Raw genomic sequence first — 17,222 nt, forward strand, 5'->3', positions numbered from 1 at the left:
ACAAATGTAGTTTCACTACATACTTAAATAACAAACTACTTTCATAACTGATTTTCAACACAGAACATCTATCCTCAGACAAAATACTGCAAGAATTTACAATATACTTTCAGATGTTAAAATCATCATAGCAACTACTGTAAATCAATTGCAATATGGATTAAGGGATTTTATTTTATCAACGCAAGTTTTTAGGGGAAGTAAAAATTAACCAAAGAACATCATAGCTACTGTGTTTAAATTAATAACTAAACTTAAAAAAAAAAAAAAGGGACTTAATATTTACATGTTTTTGTTCAACAGAATATGTTACCTACTGATTTTGGAATAAACACAGCTGAAAATGCCAAATGTCTGAAAGGAAAAGAAGTTTTGTTTGTACCCACTAATGCACACTGCAGGTCAGATACAACCTTCTACCAGATTATTGGTGTTTCAGCAAGTGATACATCAGGTACTTCTCTGTATCAAAGAAAAGTTTAACAGCCATGTTTACCAAAAAACCAATTTTTATAGAAGTAAATAGGAAATAACCAAACTGTTGAGAACTACTCTTCAGATACTCAACACAGCAGGAAATCCAGTGTCTGGGTTTTTTTGCTGATTGTAGAAATGTCAAGAAAAGAAGTTTTTATTACTTCTTTATGAATTAAAGAATGCAAAAGCATTCACAAACCCAAATTTCCCAAACTTTTGAGCTTACTAGATATATTTTCCAGGGGAAATAAAAGAGCACTTTAACAGATGTTGGCCTCTGGGGGAAGAAAGGGGAAAAAAAAAAAAAAAGGGTATGTATTTTCTTCGGGCATGTGCTACAAATAGTCATGCATGTAAGGCAAAGTTACCGCCTCAGAAAAATCCTGCAAACCTAGAGCTTACAGAGGGTATACTAAAAAGAGGAGTGCATGACAGTATTCAGCTTAAACTTCCTGCCTTGAAGGAAGAAAAACATCCAAGGCATACCATTTGAAAAAATCTGATACAAACAAAATAATTAATAAGCTTGGTTTGCCACCTGCATAGACATTTTAGTGTCAGCAACTAACAATACTGAAAGTAAGGAGCCTGTCTATTGGAGTATCCAGGCAATCAAAGTTACGCCATGGTCTCTTCACTTTAATGAGGACATACAGCATACACCAACTTACCCAACCTGTTGAACTGTTGAAAAGTATGTGACTCCCTCTCTTATAAATAATTAAGCCACCTACAAATTAGAGAAAATCAGTGGTGTGCAAGCAATGACGACTGTCAAGTCTGGTTTTGCTTTAGAAATAGCATGGTGCAAGGAAAACAAAACCTAGTTTCTTAGTAATCACATAAGAAACACACCACACCTTCCAATTGTCGGCATAACCCACTTTAGGCCCGACCTTCATGAGATATATCAAACAGGATCATCTCCAGGACATGTTCCCCAAGCTATACAAATCACCATTAAGGGTGGCCTGACTGTTTGGTAGCAAGAATATCTTCCTGCCGAGCAGGAGACACAAGTCTGAATCTACCCTCTGGTTGTAACCAGCCAAGTCAAGGACTGGGAGGATAATTTCAGCCTCTATGGGAAGAGAAGTAAATGATATCTTTCATTACTCTGGAGCACCCTCTAGTAGTCACACAACATCCAGGTCCAGGGAAAGCTATCAGCCATCCCTGCCTCCAGGCCAGATGTGGGGAGGTAAACAAAGTGAGGGAGGACATACTGTCAGAATAATAAGTTCGCTTGGAAGCAGAGAATATTTAATGCATTGTATGTGCAGCTAATGGTAAAACAGATTAGTTAAAGTGCTTGTTCTTACTACGTCTTCAACATAAATAGTACTCCTTCTGTAGGTCACATATTTGGCAGGGTATTGATAATGTCATCATCAACACGGTAATTAAGCTGACAAACTTCAATACAGAGCCCAGTTAAATGGGTGGCAAAAGGAGTTCACTTTTCATAAGATCTTAGTTATTTATCAGTCAAAAGCCTGAAAAGTTTAGACTAACACATGGACAGCTAACAGAATAGTTCCCCTCCATCTTAACGAGACTGCCCAAAAACACAGATTTGACATACTTGGAAGAAAAGAAAAAAAAATTAGCAACTTGAGACAGCATTATATTCTAACAGGAAAAAGAAACAGTCTTATGAAAACATAACTTCTGAACCTTGAACTAACCACAATATTTCTAGTGAGAAGGAAAAATCTCAGAAGTATCAGACAAGGCCACATTAGCATACACCGTGCCATTCAAAAAGAGAGGAGATACAGTATTACCAGAAAGAGGTCAGTGCCCTTCGTATCTGCAGACGTAAGAATTTTTTTCTTCTCCTTATATCAACACTGCTTTTTGTACAACTTTATCACCAAACCACTAAGCAACAACACCTTTTTAAAAAAATAATGCCAATAGACAATCCTAGCATCACTAATTCTTTGAGAATGCCAAAAATATAGAGACTTGGGAAACATTCTATTTGGAAATATTCTATTTTTGTGCCTCTGGGTCTGAAAGAATAGAGTTAGAGAGTTCTTTCTTCCCTGGAGCAAAATTTACATAAGCATGTAGCTATTGCTAAATAACTTTTGCATTAGAGACAGCTCAGGGAAATGCCCTGTTCTTAAGACTCTCGAGTTTCATCAGATCACTGTGTAGGGCGTTTTATTTTTTTTAATTATTACTCACACTTGTATACTGAATCACTTATAAAACAAATAAGGTTTAATAAGTTTCAATGCCCAAGGCTACCTCAACATGATGACATCTCTGTCACGCAAGAACTGGGAGTGCTACACCCTGCAGCAATAACTAAAAAGCTGTTTGATATAATGGCAGGTTTAAAAGCAAACCTCCAGACCAAGAGAATTTAAAATGCAGATTCTTGAAACAGGTTAGAAGTTTCCTTCAAGTAAACAAATGTTATAAAAAAATGTGGCAATTTCTTATTAATCCAACATTTATAATCCTTCAAATATACAAAGTATCCAAGCACAAAAGTGAATTTAATTCAACACTGCAATGTTAGTTTCAACAAAAGAGGACAGTTTTTAAACCTGAATCTGAAATACTGCAAGCAAAGATTCCTGCTAGTGCACACCTGTTGTGAAATGATATATTACTGACGACAGGTGTAAAGAAAAAAAAAGAAAAAAGCATCAATGGAATTAAAATGTGTAATGCAGGCTGCATGTTTCAACAAGAATCATGAAACAGTAGTACTTGTTCCACACATAATGCTGAGTTAGATTAAACAGTAGCATACCTAATCACCAAGACTTAAGGCCACGAAGAGGCAGATCAAAGTGCAGCAACGTCGAACTACTCATTGCATACCTAACTTGCAGTTTCAGTTCATTGAAATGCAAGAGTTTCATGTCTTTTTTAAAACAGTTTTTCCATGCCAATCTCACTACAAGCTATTTCCTAAATGCAGATCATAAACAGCATAATATTAGAATCCAACTGAAATCCACACTGTTAGGGGCTACCCTAAACTGATCTGATGAAGAGAGAGAAAGACTTTTTATCCCCACGCTGGTGGGTTACATTCCCTAAACCTGCCTTGCTATGCTGACTGGAAAACTGAAAAAGGGTCTTTTTTCTCTCGCTTGTTCAGAGAGAAATGCCCAGGCAACTACAGTTTGACTCTTAAAGTAACAAATTGCTGGAGGAATCCAAGGGCAAAGAATTTTGAAGCTTGTTGACACTGTTTGAAGTTTTAGTTGCCCCTCATGAGGATGTGTTCTGTTTTACACACTTAGCAATTACTTATTATGTTCTGTATAGACTGTTAGAATCTTGTATGTTTAAGAGAAAAGGTTTACTTATTTTAAACACTGCTTTTATTTTCAGCTGATATTTTTGGTTTAACAGCATGCTATTGTTACAAGCGCGTTACAAAATTCTTAATATTATCCTACTCCACTTAAGCATGTCTGCGTACATACATACCTGCATACGTATCATTCTGAAAACCTTTATTCCCTAATGAGATAATTCATGCTTACATTGTAGTAACTGAAATTAAAAATTGAAGACTGAATGCAAGAAGAGACTTTAAAAATTCAGTCTGCTCATACCTACCAAGTGGAACTGGAGTTTTGAGCTGTAGGACACAAATAAAACTGGCCTGATAAATACTTTCTCCTATCCCACAGAGGAGGAAAAAAATCATATAAATGCAAGAAGGCAGGCTTCTGCTTCCAGGTATATTGTATCACATTCTAGTTTCGATTCTACTTGTTAAGTATTCACCTGTTTCGCTTAGTATGCACTAATGAACAGGTGGATAGAGCCAAAGCCAAACTCAAAGGAATTATGACAAAACACTAATGTATTATACATCCTACAGGTCTCATCATGCACCTAGAATGGCAGTCAGTCAGTCTCCCTTTCCAGATCTGACAATAAAATGATGAAACATCATTCTGTCTTTTGAAACATACTGCAATGCATACAAATAATGCTTCCTCCTGCTTAAGCAGCAAGTCCCAAGTTATTCTAAATATAGAACATTTCTTGTATCTTCTGATTTGGAAGAGCTGCTAGAGAAAAAAAAAACAAAAAACACACACCACACACTTGTTCCAGAACTTTGCTTTGATGTTTAGTAACATACTGCATACAAGTCCTCATAGCAATTATTTAAAAAGAGCTGCAAAATTATGCAAATTATAGAAACGTACAAATACCAGCAAATCCTTAAACCTGTACAAAGACTGTACAAGAGCATGTCATCTGACTTTGCTTGTGCTACCTCAACTTTGGTCAACAACAAAACCACAAAGGAGCAACTCCACCCACACAAACTCCTCCATTCCACCCAAATATATTCGGACATCAAAACTGGAACAGATACCAGAACTGTTATTCAAGTATTTCAAAATGCACACCAACACTTTCAAGGGTGTAAAACTACAGAACGCTTTTATAAAAAGATATTCCTAGAATGTACAAGAAGAGTGCTATCATATAGTAGTGGTTCAGGTATTACAGATTTTTTCCCATGCTCAGCATATAAATTTTAAAACCCAAACTAAGAATTCAGCTCTTTGAGTCATAAACTATTGTTACTTCACAAGGTAAGGAGCATTAAACAAAAAACTTGTTCAGATTAGCAAGCAAAACCACAGGAAAGAGAAAAAAAAAACTCAAGGACACTGTCTAACAAGTTTAGTGTGTCTTATTAAAACTATTGAGAACAATATTTTAGTTGAAGAAGAATGGATACAACTTTCAAGAACCACTTGCATTTTGGTTACCAGTTCTGAAAAGTCTAGGAGGGACCATTACTATATCAGAAGCCCAACCTCTTCATTTTATACAGTTCCAATTATTTAATTTATTTCAAAGGTGGACACTGTCTAACAAGTTTAGTGTGTCTTATTAAAACTATTGAGAACAATATTTTAGTTGAAGAAGAATGGATACAACTTTCAAGAACCACTTGCATTTTGGTTACCAGTTCTGAAAAGTCTAGGAGGGACCATTACTATATCAGAAGCCCAACCTCTTCATTTTATACAGTTCCAATTATTTAATTTATTTCAAAGGTTTTGTTCAAAGGAAAAAGAAAAAAAACCACCAAACAACCGAAACTGAGTTATGAAACGACTACTAATACACAATCAAATATTTAAAAGCATTTTTGAGAGTTATTTATCAGTATTTATCATGGTAACTTAACTTTCATTTGGTGATGACAAGAATACTTAAAGAAAATATACATACACGGGAAGTTACATCTCCAAAACTGTTGTGGAGGAAATTATAGCTGTATATTATCTTATCCCTTTTAAATAAACAGGAACCTCTCTGTGCATTTGCTATTAAATGTCTACCTTAGCAGTATCATAGAATCATAAATACAATCATCTACCTTTTAAAGGAAAAACAGTATTTACCAGGGCCTGGAGCATGCCGTTCATAACAACAGTCCCCTCCATGGTCTGGAAGGAGGATTTAGATAACATTGAAAGTGTCCAGTCCAGGAAGTCTGCCATCCTTTTTTGCCTGACATCAGGGCGGACAATAAATCTGTCACAGAAAAAAACAAAACGCTGCAGTTACTAACTTTATGACTCTCAATGAAAAATAATTTTTCCTGCTATCCAAACTGGTTGCAGTTCCTAAAAACAATTCTCCAGTGGATGTTTTCCTAAATCGCTGAGGGTGGGAACACTCCAAACCATCGTATGTTCAGCCCTTCTGTTACTGAGCAAGGCTCTGACCCAGAATTTCACTTTCACTTCAAACCAATCTATAAACTTGGATTCTAGAGACTTCTCATCTTAATTGTAAAGCAACAAACTTTCCAAAGGTCCCACATAAAAATTATTTCCATTAGAATTAGTGAAAAGCTGAAACAAATAGGAGGATTCTCCACCATTCTCACCAAGAACAGCTATTCTGCAAATCTGAAAATTAGTGCAAATCAACAGTTGGTCCATACTGCACTGTTATCAGCCAGGACCATAAAGAGCAATCATCAGCACTATGTTTGTTTTTTCAGATATTTGAAAAGGTCAAACACCTGTTATTTAACACACTGGATGGGTCAAGAGATGCCTTTCTACCTATCTTACAGAGGGCGAAAGAGGTTCATCATGGTTAAACTACTTCCCTAAACCTATACTCAGTCATCATCAACGCCAGCCAAGCTACAGTTCAGGCATCTGCTTCAGTTATCTAATTTAGTATTCTTAGCACCTAAAAATTAAGGTCCTGTTCCAGCAGAGATTCAGACTAAATTAAGAAACTTTGTTCTCAATACAATCAAAGGAAACAAGTACATGGGAAAGCCCACAAAGTACAATTCATAGCGCTTAAAGAAGGATGTATGCAGAGGCTGTACCTGGTTACTTTATACACTTACAAATTAAATGGGGAACAGCACTAAAAGCTAACTAACAGCGAATATTAAATACAGACAACACAGGAAACAGCGAGCAGACATGTGATCACTTGAATTGTCTTCAAAGTCAGTATCTATTGTGTTCAGCAATAGAACCAGATGATTTGGGGCAGGGGTTAGCTGAGGGGGGGTGGTTTGTTTTATAACAGAGCAGCAAGGACAAAGCCTTCTTTTGCACAATAGCACAGGTAACAGAAGTAACCTGTAAAGTAGATGAACTGGTTCCTAGACCCTCTCTCAGCCCAAAGCAGTTTAAATCTTAATTTCTCAAAGGAGTGCCCTAACCTCCAGACTAGAAGCAAGATAGGGATAAGCCTCATCTCCTCCTACTTCAACCAGGTCACTGAGCAGACAGAAAAGAGAATTCATGAAACAAACTCCAGCTCCTTTGCCCTATGAAAAGAAAAGCAAATTACTTTGGAAAACAGGAAGTCTTGGATCCTGATGTTTCTAAACTTCATTTGAAACTCATAGACTCATTAGAGCAGGAACCAGAACCCAGACCTCCCCCTCCTCCCCAAGGAGTTTCCTACTCCCCGTGTTACAGAGTTAGACTCTTGTATCTTATCTCTCTGTCTATCCTAGGACTTTTGTACTCCTTCCTACCCAACAGTCTAACTTCAATAAGACGAAACAGTGATCTCATCTCAGAATAACTATGCTCGCTCATTAAAGAACTGTTTTGGGATGTGAACGCAGTGAATTTAAGTGCACCAAGTGCACCAAGGCCTTGGACCCGGGTCTTCTAATTCCTGGTGAAGTGTTTTAATCACTAGGCTATTTTGAAAATGGTGTTTTCACAATAAACTAAATAATAAGTACACTAAATAGTAATTTTGCTCCCATTACAGTCTTACACACCTTGATGCAGCTGGTACGAGAACAAGCTTAATGTATTCTATCACCTTATTTGTTATGAATATATACTTTTAATAAAAATCAATTCAGCCAATAAAATGGAGGTGAAGAGAACATAAGACAACCGCTAATAACATGCCTGCAGAGTACCCTGCATTAGGATGCAAGGCACTTACGAAATCCCCCTGAAATCCGGGGTTGAGAACTGCATGAACACAAAGTTTTGCTGAATGTAAATGCTGTAATCAATCACATTGCTATATATATGCTTCCACTAGTAATTTATTTTTACAGATACCGTGGAGTGCAAATGAAGTGTAAATTCAATTTGTATAATGTGATGAAAGAATCTTTTAAAATTACTGTCATCCTTACTTGAGAAGGCTCCCAAATACTGCATGTACCTTCAAGAGTCTATCACAGTTCGTTGAGTTGGGTATTTTTCTGGGTTTTTAGGAAGTGAAGAAGATAAAAGGGACATTCAGGCACATATGAATGCTCAAGAATAATCCACTCTATGTCACACTTCCATCTCAAATCCTCTGCTTCTGTCAACTTGTGACAAGATGGATTACTAATGGAGATAGATAAAAATCCTAGAAAAGCAACTTCAAATTATCACTTCCAAAATGACTGCAAAAACTAATTAGGATAAGGAGACAAACCTACATTCTGTCGCATGGAAATATGTATGTAACAGACAAGATTATTTATTAAAGACTATTCAAATGATTCATGCATTCACTTAAATTTTGCTCTGAAATATTTCAGAGTAAATCAAAAAAGTACAGGACTAGTCACCAGAGAACTATGATTCTAGTCTGAACTCCTTCATGAATTTTCCGCATGACACTGTCTGTTCTAAAACAAAAAAATGACTCAGAACTGTAGCATTATACTCATTAAATAAAAATTTCTAAAGCATTGAGCCCCATGACTGAAGTTGAGAATAAATTTAAAATAAGTACATGGACAGTTATTTCCCAAAAAGACAGTTAGGATGTGCTCTACTAAACATTATATTTAACAATTTATATTTTGATACAATTAATCCCACAAATTTTGTGCCCCTTAATCCAGAGAAAAACGTTAACACAGATTTTATTGTTCAGACCAGCTACCCACATCCACTATCATCATTTCATCTTGTTCCCCGTACAGAGCCTCTGCTCCTAGAGCAACACTGGCAAAACTAAGTTGGCAGAGCCCCCTAGTGTAGATATAGTATATGCTGCTGTAAAGATTCTGGGGTTGTGCTTGCTTTAAAAAGAAAGAACAAAGAAAAGAAAGACCAAATGACAAACTGAGCTGACTAAAGTCCTCTTCTGCTAGAATATTTTGGAACATGTACTGTGATATATACTGGAAAAAAGATACATGTGTACTAGCACAGTTTATGGTCTTTGTAATTTATTTTCATATGCATCACAAATGAAACCAATCCTCACTAATGCACTAGAGAGGAAAGAAGAGATATAGAAGTTCATTATTTCGAATTTACAAACAACCCTAGCATCAGTATTACTGAAGTGATGCAAAAAATCACTCCTCTGCACCTCTGTCACAAATTGTTCCATGTCTGAACACCAACCAGTGTGTAAAACAATAGGATTTAGAAAGTTCCGTTATCTTACAACTGTTTCGTTTGATGAATTATTCACAACAATAAACCTAAGAAAACAGAAGTATTGTTTTCTAGATGAGAGAATGAAGGAAGTGACAAGAGGGATATTAAGAAAAAAAATTCTAGCACTACTATTTCCTTTTACGTAACTTAAGCACTTCTCGGAAAGATCAAACCAGTAATATTAGATACCAATTCTCTATTTACCATGCAACACACTGCAAAAATCAGCAGCAACACAGAATAACTGTATCTTCCTGAAACCCTGTAGCACAAACTAGTCCCTAAATTGCAATTTGAACAGTATCCTGTTACCAGTATCACTTGTAATAAGATACCTGTTACTCTAGTAAGCAGAAGAAAACAGCATTTCCAATAATAAACACGCTATTGGATCTGATTCAAGCAAGTTTAACATCCCACATACAGCTGGCAACTTCCAGTCCTCCCAACGCTGTCATTAACAGCATGACAGCCTAAAAAATGGCAGGAGAAATGGGAGCCAGCTTTTTTCCTTTCTGCCAAGAAGCGCAAAAGAGACTTACTTTGAAACCAGTACAGCAGCTGCATCTCGAGCCTTATCACTGACAACCAAGTAACACTAAAGATAAAAGAAACTAACTGTAAAATAATTCATACATGTAGATTTAATAACAACTACGTAACAACTTTGTACATGAAGATACTACTTAATACTTATGATTACAAACATTATTATGATTACATATATTATGTAATTATTATGATTACAAACTTAAGATCATAAAAAACTAAATTTCCCATTTAACAAACCATATCTCAGACAACAAAGTCTCTCTTCTAGTGTCTTTCAAAGCAAGTTTACCTTTACCGAAGCCTTAACTTACCGTCACATTTGTGATACTACATGCCTACAAGTGATAAGCCACTTAAGTGCTGCAAGCGTCAAAAGCATAAGCTGTTCAGGTATTTGGGGGCGGGGGGTAGGTGTTGTTTATTTTTATCTTAAAGGGATGACAAGTGAGCCACTTCTGTTCACACCTAGTGAAACTTTATTATCTTTGTTGAAAATTCATGCAGTCATAGCTTCCGATGTTACTCATCCTGATCGAATGCTAATTTCCTATATAAATCATTAAACTTGGCTTTCAGAAAAAGCTAGCTAGTATTTTCAAACACTAAAAGCTGTTAACATAATCAAAGGCATGCATTCATATCAGATAGTCATAAAATAAGATAGTTTATTACTTCAGGGAAAACAAGTAACAGTCTCATATGACACTAAAGCAGCAAAGAACATACTGAAGATTCCAAAACTACGGAGAAATTCTTTACAGATTAGATACAGAAAATATGGGCTTAAATAATATTCTGAAAAGACAATAATTTATTACATATTGAAAGATTAAGCCTAAGAAAAATATCACAGGTCTGAAAGTATTCCAAGATGTATTATACTTACTTTTGCTATTTTAAGTATGCGATCCATTGTTGGCATACGAGCATGCCCTTCCTCAGAAATAGTATTTCCGTCAAAACGGGCCAGATCAAAAGGAATCAAGCAAATCATGGAGAGCCATAATAAAAGCATATAACGAGTTTCCCAAGTCTGGAAAAGAACGGTAAAACAAAATATGCACTCCATTTTCTGGAACATATTCCAACAAAGTGCCTGGAGCACAAACTATCCACTAGCTCCAAAGAACTTTCGAAGTAGGATGATGAAGAAAAAACACTGATCCTGAATGCTCTGGAACACCACAGGAGACAGAACTACAAGAGATTCCAAATAGGAAAACTGTAACAAAATGAATGGACCCTCCCCTCTGAATCTGAAACCTAGACAAGTTTATTTCCTTCCCAAAGGCAAACTGCATGTTGCCATTTTCCTGTTTTCTCCTTCCCTCAGCCCATTTGTGCCTCCAGTCACAAATATGACAGAAATATGTTTTTCTTCCTAATTTCTTATGTGTTGCTTTCATAGGTTTACTGAAACACCTTTAGATGTGTTTTCAGAGACAGACAGACAAGGAGGAACTTTAACAAGCTGTAAAAGCTTTAGAAGCTGTACAACTGCATCAACAACAGCAAAGTGGTCAGAAGCGATAACGATTATTACAAAAGTATTTTAATTTAGAGCAGCGATACAATTATTGTCTTTATATCCATGATTTTTGTTAGTTATAATAGATGATGATCTGTCTTAAAATTCATCTATCTTAATAAGCCTTCCGGAATTCTTATTTTTCCTTATTCAAAAATATAAGAATATGAACTACGGTATCTTGGGAGTTGGACTCGATGATCCTTATGGGTCCCTTCCAACTCAAAACATTCTATGATTCTATGATCTCAATCCATGCTTAAAAATTCTTAAATATTTTTTTGAATCGGAATTCTTGGCCAGAACATTCCCAGCCAAATAAAACCTTAAATCAGGAGACATAATGAAGTGGTGTCACACTGTTTTTCAAATTGCAAACAGGTGGAAAAAGATCTGAAATTCTGTGTTATTTTTCCACACCCAGGAATATATTATCAAAAGGCAAAAATCCAAGCAATTCATTCCCATAACTGCGCAATTTTCTCCAAACTTCACCTCCCTCCTTTCAAAAGAAAAGGAAACGTCATACTTTTATGACTTCAAGCTAAATTAACATGACCGTTAATGATATGCATAGCAGGAAAAGGATTTTTCAGTTACTCCTTTTAGAAATTCAGTATCTTTTACTGCCTTTCTTATTACTGTTTTTTCAATTAATTTGTTCCCTTATAAGAGTGGTTAAAGATTTTGCACCTCAACCGCCATCACTTCTAAATCCTTAGAACATACCCCATGAAAGAAAAACACAAGACCTCTCCTTCAACAAGACAATTGTCTTCTGACAAGTTGACTTTCATGCTAAATCCTGATAATCAGTTAACACCTGACAGGGTGTATCACTGCTTTGTACACTTTTTTCCAGATTTTTTTCTTACATTGTTCACCAGCTTTTTCTGTATGAGACAAAAGTTAAACAAAAAGTACAGCTAGTCCTCACCTCAGAGTCTTTTGGATTCTGGTCTACAAGCATATCCAAAACAGGCTGTAGATCACCTACTTCATGAGGAAACAGTGGGAGGAAAAGTTTGTACCCTCTTACCTATAACAGAAAGTTTCAAAATTTAGTAAGCCATCTGGCATCGTTAAGTACTGAGGAAAAAGAAAAGACCCTTTGAGGAGCCTCTTGTATACGATCCTCATGTAGTAAGAACAGTAAGGATAAGAATTAAAGTCTTAAATACCTTTAGATTTTTGCATTTTTACGAACTTATTAAGAATTAATGGCAGGATAATTCTTTAACTTTAAAACAAGGGACCTCTGGAGATTGCCTAGTCCAACTCTCCTGCTAAAGGACGGTCACCCACAGCAGGCTGCCCAGGACCTTGTCCAGTAGGGTATTCAGTATCTCCAGGGATGGAGACTCCACAACCTCTCTGAGCAATCTATTCCAGTGTTCAACCCTCACAGTCAAAAAATGTCTTCTTATGCTCAGATGGAAATTCCACAATCCATCTCATTCTTCATCATACTTTACTCTTCTTTTTAACATTATGACTCTTGTTTTATCACTCAGTATCTCAATGTCTGCAATTGTTTTTGCATTCAGACCTTGATTTTTACTACTCTGGATCATTAAATAACATAAGCTATCATGAAAATCATAAAAAAGAGAACTGATCTTTCACAGTACAGTGCAAAACATTTCACTGCATTACTCAGACAATTATTTATTTATTTTACTATTTTTGAAAATATGAAATTTTTTGAAGTTATTTAAACAACAAAGAAAATATTGGAAACTTACACATTTCACTTACAGAATGTTAAATTTGGGTTTTTTTACCTTTGTAATGATGTAAAGAAATTTAAAAGCCAGGTGAACTAGCGGGGGAGGAGATCCATTGTCCCGTATTATATCCAACAATGAATTCATCATCCACTCTAATGAAATGAGAGAAAAAAAAAGAGAGACCACATGCAGTTAGCTTACAGTTTCTCATACTTCTAATAATAAAGCGGGAGATAGTAGTCATATAATGTAAGTAATATCAACCACAGCAATCTTGACCTTCTAGTTCAACAGATTTTCAAGTATATACACAAAAAAGTATTTAAAGATGATATGCCTACCTAAGTGGTGATCCAACAAGTGAGGTTGCTCCTGGTACTTGTCCATTATACCTGAAAAGGAAAAGATATCTGTAATAAGCTACTGAAATTAAAGGCTCTTACAGGCATTAATTGTGAGATACACCCCTGATTCTAGACAGTTTTAGCTTAAGATTTCAGTATCCTTGAGCTAAGTGCATCCACCACCTGTAAGCGAAGTCAAAAAGTAAGAAAACTACAGAGAAGTAACTGTAAAAATACAGTCTGTCCACTTCTGTAGTGCATTACCTACACTGAATCATAAACTCCCTTCCAGGAGTCTCTCAAATTACTGTGGACAAATCCCATAGCTAGATAAACAAGCAATCGCTCAGTTTATTGCTGCCCTTCACTGCAGAGCTCTTTGTGGTTCTCCCTTCCTAAGCGCAACTTACCAGCGCACCATTTCTGATGGAACTCTGCAAACAGAGAACATCAAACCACCATAGACCGTAGCTGCTCCAGGTGTACCAGCTTTACACTGCCTTCTTACCCACACAGCAACCAGAATGCTGCTTTATACCTTTCTGCCTTGCTGTTCACGTCTTCTTCGTTAACATACAGAATCCCACTTACTTTTACACACTGTTCTATTTGTTAGCATGTCAAATTACCGACTGTCTTTAAAAACACACACACACACAAAGATATCTCAACATCAAGAAGTGTAATAGCATGACACTTTTTCAATCCTGAGGCTAATACAGCTATGGGGAAATTCTCCCTGGACACACTGGGTTTCACCACAGGGCTATCTTCCTCCCCAGGCCTGGAACATATTTAAAGATATAGTTCCACCACTGAGGATCTGTACTGAAACAGGGTATAGGCATGGCAAAATTCTCATCTCTTTGTTTTGAGCTACCTCACCATAGCAGAAGAGAAACCAACGTAGTACTACTTTGCAAGTGAAAGTGCTCTTCACAATTCTCAGAGCTAGTTTTTCATTTTGAAATAGAACACAGGAAATTATTCAGCAAAGAACAAAGAATCCTTGACACATTTTAACCTGGACAAATACAAACTGTAGCTATTACTATCTGTGCTCCTCTGAACTTTTCACATTACTTACTTTATATTGCTGCCAGTAACATGTTAATTTCCTTTTGGGAACTGAGTTCAGGAAAGACAAATTGAAACTGAATATTGAAAAAGCTAAGATCAACTTGCCACAGTTTTTAGAAACAAAAGCATTTCAATTTAAACCTAAAATCAACGAAAAGCAGCTACAGAAATGAAAGATGGATTTCAGAAGAGATCATCAAGTGATCCAGTATTGCGCTGGAGATTGCCTGTGTCATTTTAGATATATGGTCCGAAAATAGCTTTTTAATTAGAAAACTAAAATGTCATCTTTTCCGGCATTTGTTTCTCTCTCAAAAATTTTTCTCTCTATCCCCTTTCTCCACTTGTCACATCAACATGTAGATTTAAGACATAACTCAACTTCAGCAGTGCTGGAGTTGACAACGGATGACACTGCACAACCACTTTCAAGACACCAGCCAGTCCAACAGTATCCTTGCAGTAACTTGTACAATTCCATTGGGATACCATAGTGCTGTCTATTACCAAGAGGGAAACCTGAGCTCCTAATCATCACTAACTTCCCATTGTAATTAATGATACCTTAAGCTGCATACAAATAACAGAACTAGTGAATACAAGAAATTCCATCAACACGCAAAGCAATAGCTCTCAAGCAGAAGTGGAATTTAACAGCAAATTCCTTATCTTGCAAATTGTTCTCCCAGATAACGGTCTGGCAATCTAAAGTAAAACCCCAAATCTAAATGCTGAAGAGAATGAACTGAAAAAAAAAAGTTCTTCTAATGCTATCATTTCAAAAAAAGATCTTAAGTTTTCCTACAAAATTATAGTTGCAGATTAAACTATCTTCCAAACTTCTAACAGATCACAAAAAAATGAGCATCACATGTTTTTGTGAATGCTTTGGAGATCTGCATTAAAATCCTCTGTAACTGGTCATTACTGTGTTATCTGCATACAGATTTAAGGTATTCCCTAAGCCTCAACGTTGTATCCCACACATTTAGCTTATTACCATATTTGGGACATTTTGCCCAAGAAGGATCAAAGGATACCTTATGACACTAAATATTATAACCAAATATTGAACAAGATGATGTACAGCGCCTATCAGTTTTAAGTATATTAACACTGTATTTACCGGGCAATGATATGCTCTTCTGATACTTACTATACAGCAATATCCCCCTACCTTCAAAGGACTTGCTCCCAAGAATTGCAAAAGTCACAGGTTTCAATGGGTAGAAAAGCAATTTTTCTCATAAGAACTTATGACGAGTGGAGATGCATGCAGAAAGTACATAAATACAATTTAAATACACAGAGACAGTATATATGATATGAAAGACAGAGAGGCATAGCAAGAGGCATAGCAAGGAAGAGATGATGGCCTTTCAGACACTGAGATTTTTTCAGTAATTGCTTTTCTATCCCATCAAATTCTGCCATTTCACCTGGGATACCGAACAATCAACACAAGTATGAGTGCTCTTGCTACTTCTTTCTGAACATGTTCATCATTAACCTCCTCAGATGGAACAGTCAGTTAAGTCAATCGAGTATAATTCTACTGAGTAACTTCTGCAGGGTCAGATTTCCAAATTTTGGGTTTTCTGGTTTATTGTTTGCCTATCTAGTTTCTTTTTGTCAAAAACAAAGACACTGGATCAATATTTTTACTGTAAGTTTTTGCAATTTCACCATTTTTGCAAAAGTACTTGCAAAATGCTAGTCCACTTGATTTGTAAATACATGAAACTTTGAATTAACTTTTGCAAATCATCTGGTCAGAATATTGGATCCAACACACAGATGTGCATTATAACAGGCTAATTACCTAGGACACTGCTACATGCACATAATTATACCACTTCTATATTCAGCTGAGGTCTAGAAGCAGAATAGGTTTCATTATATGGCACAAAAGCTCAGCTACTAAGTCTGATCCAAGTTGCCTCCACTCAGAAACAATTACATGATCTGTATGGAGTCAGCTGCCCTTCATATTTCCTACAAAATATAAAAGTAAAAATATGAAATTACCACTTTAAAGCTCAAAATGTATACATTTTTAGCAAATAATTAGGTACAAAAATGGCTTTATTTGACAGACATACAAACTTTAACTAAATTATTGCCTGCATTTGAATAGGAAACTGGAGGCTAAACATGGGTCAGAATTCAGATTTCTTAAACCCAAGACCTGGGTTTTTATTTACAGTAGTTAAATACCGTGTAATAATAGAAGAAACAGCTAGAAAATAAAATGAGTAAAAAAATAAATCTAAACTACTTGTTGATAAAGTTCCAGCATTATCACTAAGCCAAAATTAGCGTTTTAGTCCTTTTTTGGTAATAAATTCCTTTAAGCAACATAAGAACATGCTCCCTTTGGATGATGTGCTCACCTATGAATTTCTCCATGGTCATTTCTCGAGACACCAGATCCCCAAAGACTTCCTTCAGGTTACCGATGAGCCCGCTGACCTCCTGACTCTCTGTGAAACTCTCCAGGATATTTCTCGTGGTGACGATACCTGGCTCCTGATTCTTGCCGTCCTCTGGCTCCGGCCCCGCTCCCTCCATCTCGCCCAAAGCCATGCCCGAGGCCAGCCGT

The 17,222-nt window shown here is 36.2% G+C and overlaps 1 protein-coding gene across 1 annotated transcript in view; it reads right to left on the reverse strand.

Moving 5' to 3' along the window:
* TBCD (tubulin folding cofactor D) overlaps window positions 1-17,206 on the reverse strand; it is a 117,464-nt gene extending 100,258 nt beyond the window's left edge. The window contains exons 1-7 of the mRNA XM_009587013.1: window positions 17,014-17,206; window positions 13,538-13,588; window positions 13,251-13,348; window positions 12,404-12,505; window positions 10,825-10,971; window positions 9,929-9,984; window positions 5,892-6,024 (exon numbers count right to left, since the gene is read on the reverse strand). Of these exons, the coding sequence (XP_009585308.1) occupies window positions 5,892-6,024; window positions 9,929-9,984; window positions 10,825-10,971; window positions 12,404-12,505; window positions 13,251-13,348; window positions 13,538-13,588; window positions 17,014-17,206 (780 nt within the window). The remainder of the gene's footprint in view (window positions 1-5,891; window positions 6,025-9,928; window positions 9,985-10,824; window positions 10,972-12,403; window positions 12,506-13,250; window positions 13,349-13,537; window positions 13,589-17,013) is intronic.
* Between the last annotated feature and the right edge of the window lie 16 nt (window positions 17,207-17,222).

Source organism: Fulmarus glacialis, unplaced genomic scaffold, assembly GCF_000690835.1.
Source record: "Fulmarus glacialis isolate BGI_N327 unplaced genomic scaffold, ASM69083v1 scaffold10821, whole genome shotgun sequence".
Lineage (NCBI taxonomy): Eukaryota > Metazoa > Chordata > Aves > Procellariiformes > Procellariidae > Fulmarus > Fulmarus glacialis.